At 46.6% G+C, this 2935-nt stretch overlaps 1 protein-coding gene across 3 annotated transcripts; it reads right to left on the bottom strand.

Moving 5' to 3' along the window:
• Positions 1–477: 477 nt before the first annotated feature.
• LOC101615869 (ubiquitin-conjugating enzyme E2 Q2-like) lies at positions 478–2508 on the bottom strand. 3 transcript variants are annotated; one of them, XM_045140858.1, is made up of 2 exons: positions 2158–2508; positions 478–2070 (listed from the first exon to the last, which is right to left on the bottom strand). In XM_045140858.1, the coding sequence occupies exons 1-2, from the start codon at positions 2465–2467 to the stop codon at positions 1322–1324; spliced, it is 1059 nt and encodes a 352-aa protein (XP_044996793.1). In that variant the 5' UTR covers positions 2468–2508; the 3' UTR covers positions 478–1321. The 3 variants fall into 3 exon arrangements, with proteins under 3 accessions (XP_044996793.1, XP_012805909.2, XP_012805908.2); XM_012950455.2 differs by having other exon boundaries at positions 2167–2508; XM_012950454.2 differs by having other exon boundaries at positions 478–2508.
• Positions 2509–2935: the final 427 nt, after the last annotated feature.

The following is a 2935-nucleotide window of genomic DNA, read 5'->3' as shown; positions in this document are numbered from 1 at the left end:
AAAGTAAATGTTCTTGTTAGGAGTGTAGCAAAAATTTCAAGAGTCTCCAAATTAGTTATGCTTCTGTGTAGCTTTTGCTCAAGGAGTCTGTTTCCATGCTAATCTTTTTATAAGTTTATTAGATTACAAATTTAGATTAAATTATTAAATTACAAATAATTGCAACATCCTATTAACAAAATGGAAAAGTAAAACAATTTCATGCTATAAATAATGCCCAGCTCTGTGCTGGGGCTCCTCTTCATAAGAAATAGTGAACTAATAAGAAGCAGATTTGCCAGCACAAGAAATTTGGGGGCACAAGGATTAGGAATTCCTGACCAGCCTTGGCTACATAAGACCCTTACTGAAGAAGGAAGAGGAGAGGGGAGGGAGAGGAAAAGGGGAGAGGAAAGAGAGAAGGAGAAAAAAGGGAAGAGGAAAGTAAAGGAAAGGAGGGGAGAAAGAGGAAGGGGCGGGGAAAGGGAGAAGGGGAGCCAAGAAGAGGGGAAGAGAAGAAGGGAGGAGAAGGGGAAGGGGAGAAAGGGAGCCAAGGAGAGGAGGAAAGGAAGGGAAGGGAAGGGAAAGGAAGGGAAAGAGAGGGGCAAATAACTACTCACAAATTTTAAGTAGCATCGCCTTCCTTGCTTTGTCTAAGAAGCGCAATATACCTCAATTAAGAGCACATCTTCAGCAAACAGTTCATATCATCATCTAGCCATAAAAAAGAAAAAAGTTAACAATTTAATGAACAGGATTCCTGACATTATTTCAGCAGTAAGTGAAACTGAAAAGGTTGTGGTTCAGAAGACTTAACCTTTGAACTGGGAGTGTAGTTCAATGGTCTAGATCTTGCTTAGCATGTGTTAGGCCCCGGGTTCAATCCCCAGCACCACACAAGCAAAATACACAAAATTTAAAATGTTCTGTATCAACACTGGACATTAATTAAACTTTGGTTGACTCTACGTGGAATCATACTTTGTAAATCCTTGTACGCCATGGATGCATCTTGGAAAGTCATTGTAAAGTTGCAACTGCAGTCATCTGATACTGACTTGCCGGCTTACAAAATTTTCCCTTTTAAGAGATGATAAAGAGAGAAGTTAGTACACTTATCAAGAAAAATGACAGTGAAGGCCCCTATGCTCAGTCCAAGAATCCTACAGGAAGCAAAATGAAAAGTTGGTAATTTATTCTGGATTTCAGGTGACAGATTATCCACTAAAATATCTACTAGCTAACGTCTTCGGTACTATTATACAAGCAATCAAAGCTTGTCTGCATGTTGGAAATATTTTCTTCACAAAACATTGGGTCAAACACACAGCAGTCAACCGATTTACCCATCTTCTTTGGGCGGAGTGAACCAGCCTCTTTTCTCATGCATCCGTACAACAGAATTATAGGATTGTTGGGCTGTTTCTAGATTGTATTGGTTCTTATCAGCTCCGAACTTGACCCTGGCTTTGCCTTTAACTAAGGTAGCATTTATTTGCATGATGACGGATTCCAGTGAGTAGGCACTGCTCCAGCCATGTTTTGTGAGCAGTTCCATGCATAATGCTCCTCCACCCAACACATACCCTCCTGAGAGAACAGGCAACTCCACTCGAACAAACGGAGGATCAAATGGAAAGCTATCCTTAAAGGAGAAGTTGAGCAAAATGTACTCTATGCCTTCTTTTTGTTTTAAGATCTGAAGGTCACCGTGCAAAGGACTATCAAGATCGACCTTCTGCAGTTTAACATGCCAGTCATATAAGCTGTCGTCGATGAGTTCCACTGAGTAAATCCCTGATTTGTAACTCTGTGATCTGTAGATCTCTCTGAGCTCCTTCATGAGCCTATTTGAAGCATGCACTGACCCAGACACAGTGCCATTTAAATGGTCTTGCCTTTGACTCTTTCTAAGTTTCTCTAGTATTGCCAAGTGTTCTTTCTCAATTCCTTCATCCTCCAGCTTTCTCTCCGTAACAGCCTCTTCGTCCTTCAGCTCATAGTGATCCAAGTCTTCCAGACCCTCAGCCAGGTCTTCCTCTTCCTCGTCTGAAGGCACTTCTTCGATGGTGGCCTTCTGGCGGACGGGCACTGGTTGCTCCAGCATCTCCACATCCAGGTGTTTGGGCAGGTTATACAAGCTGCAGAGTTCGCGGATCAACCACTTCAGTTGCTGACGGAGAGAACCGTTAGTCCCAGTCTCTTCCAGGCGTTCCAGAACCGATGTCAGCTGCGGGTCATCAGAGTCCACGAACCATATTGGTGGAGAAGCCGGGTAGGACTCGGTGATGGTGCAGTGCAGCGTGAGAGGCGGCGGCGGCGGCGGCGGCGGCGGCGAGTGCGGGCTGCCCTGCGGCGCCGCCTGCGGCACCACGAACTGGCACTGCAGCTCGTCCAGCTTCCAACTCACGATGCGCAGCAGCTCGTGGTCCTTGTCGAAGATGGACGCCAGGAACTCGAGCTCGGCTTTCAGCCCTGATCCCGACATCTTCCTCGGGACTCCGCTCGGGCGAGGAGAAGCGTGGAAGCGCAGCTCAGCGGAATCGCCTGTCTGCCCCGAAGCGGCCGTCCTTGGGGGACCAAGCAACTGGGCTCTCGCGGCTCCGCCTCTGCCCGCCTCCGCGACCCGCAGAACGTGGGCACGGTATTAATAACTTGGGCACAATGTCGCACTGCAGATCTCTAGAGCCTTTTCATCTTGTGTAACTGGTTGGTTTGTCTGTCTTTTCTGTCTAACCGTTTCATATAGTCCAGGCTGGCCTTGAACTCACTATGTAGCTTGATCTTCCCGCCTCTACCTCCTGGGGGAATAACAGGTGTGCACCGCGATGTTCCAGTTCTTGGGTGCTGGACACTGAACTCAGGGTGGTTCGTGGTAAACAAGCACTCTACGAGCTCAGCCACATCCCCACCCCACATTTTCTGTATTCATCTGTTAATGGCCATTTTGGCTGCT

The sequence above is a fragment of the Jaculus jaculus genome, chromosome X (assembly GCF_020740685.1).
Source record: "Jaculus jaculus isolate mJacJac1 chromosome X, mJacJac1.mat.Y.cur, whole genome shotgun sequence".
NCBI classification, from domain to species: Eukaryota; Metazoa; Chordata; class Mammalia; order Rodentia; family Dipodidae; genus Jaculus; species Jaculus jaculus.
This window is presented reverse-complemented; position numbering and strand designations above follow the sequence as displayed.

What these genes read in the sequence shown, in the direction of transcription:
- LOC101615869 (XM_012950454.2), bottom strand. Translation starts at nt 2,467, where the DNA reads ATGTCGGGATCAGGGCTGAAAGCCGAGCTCGAGTTCCTGGCGTCCATC.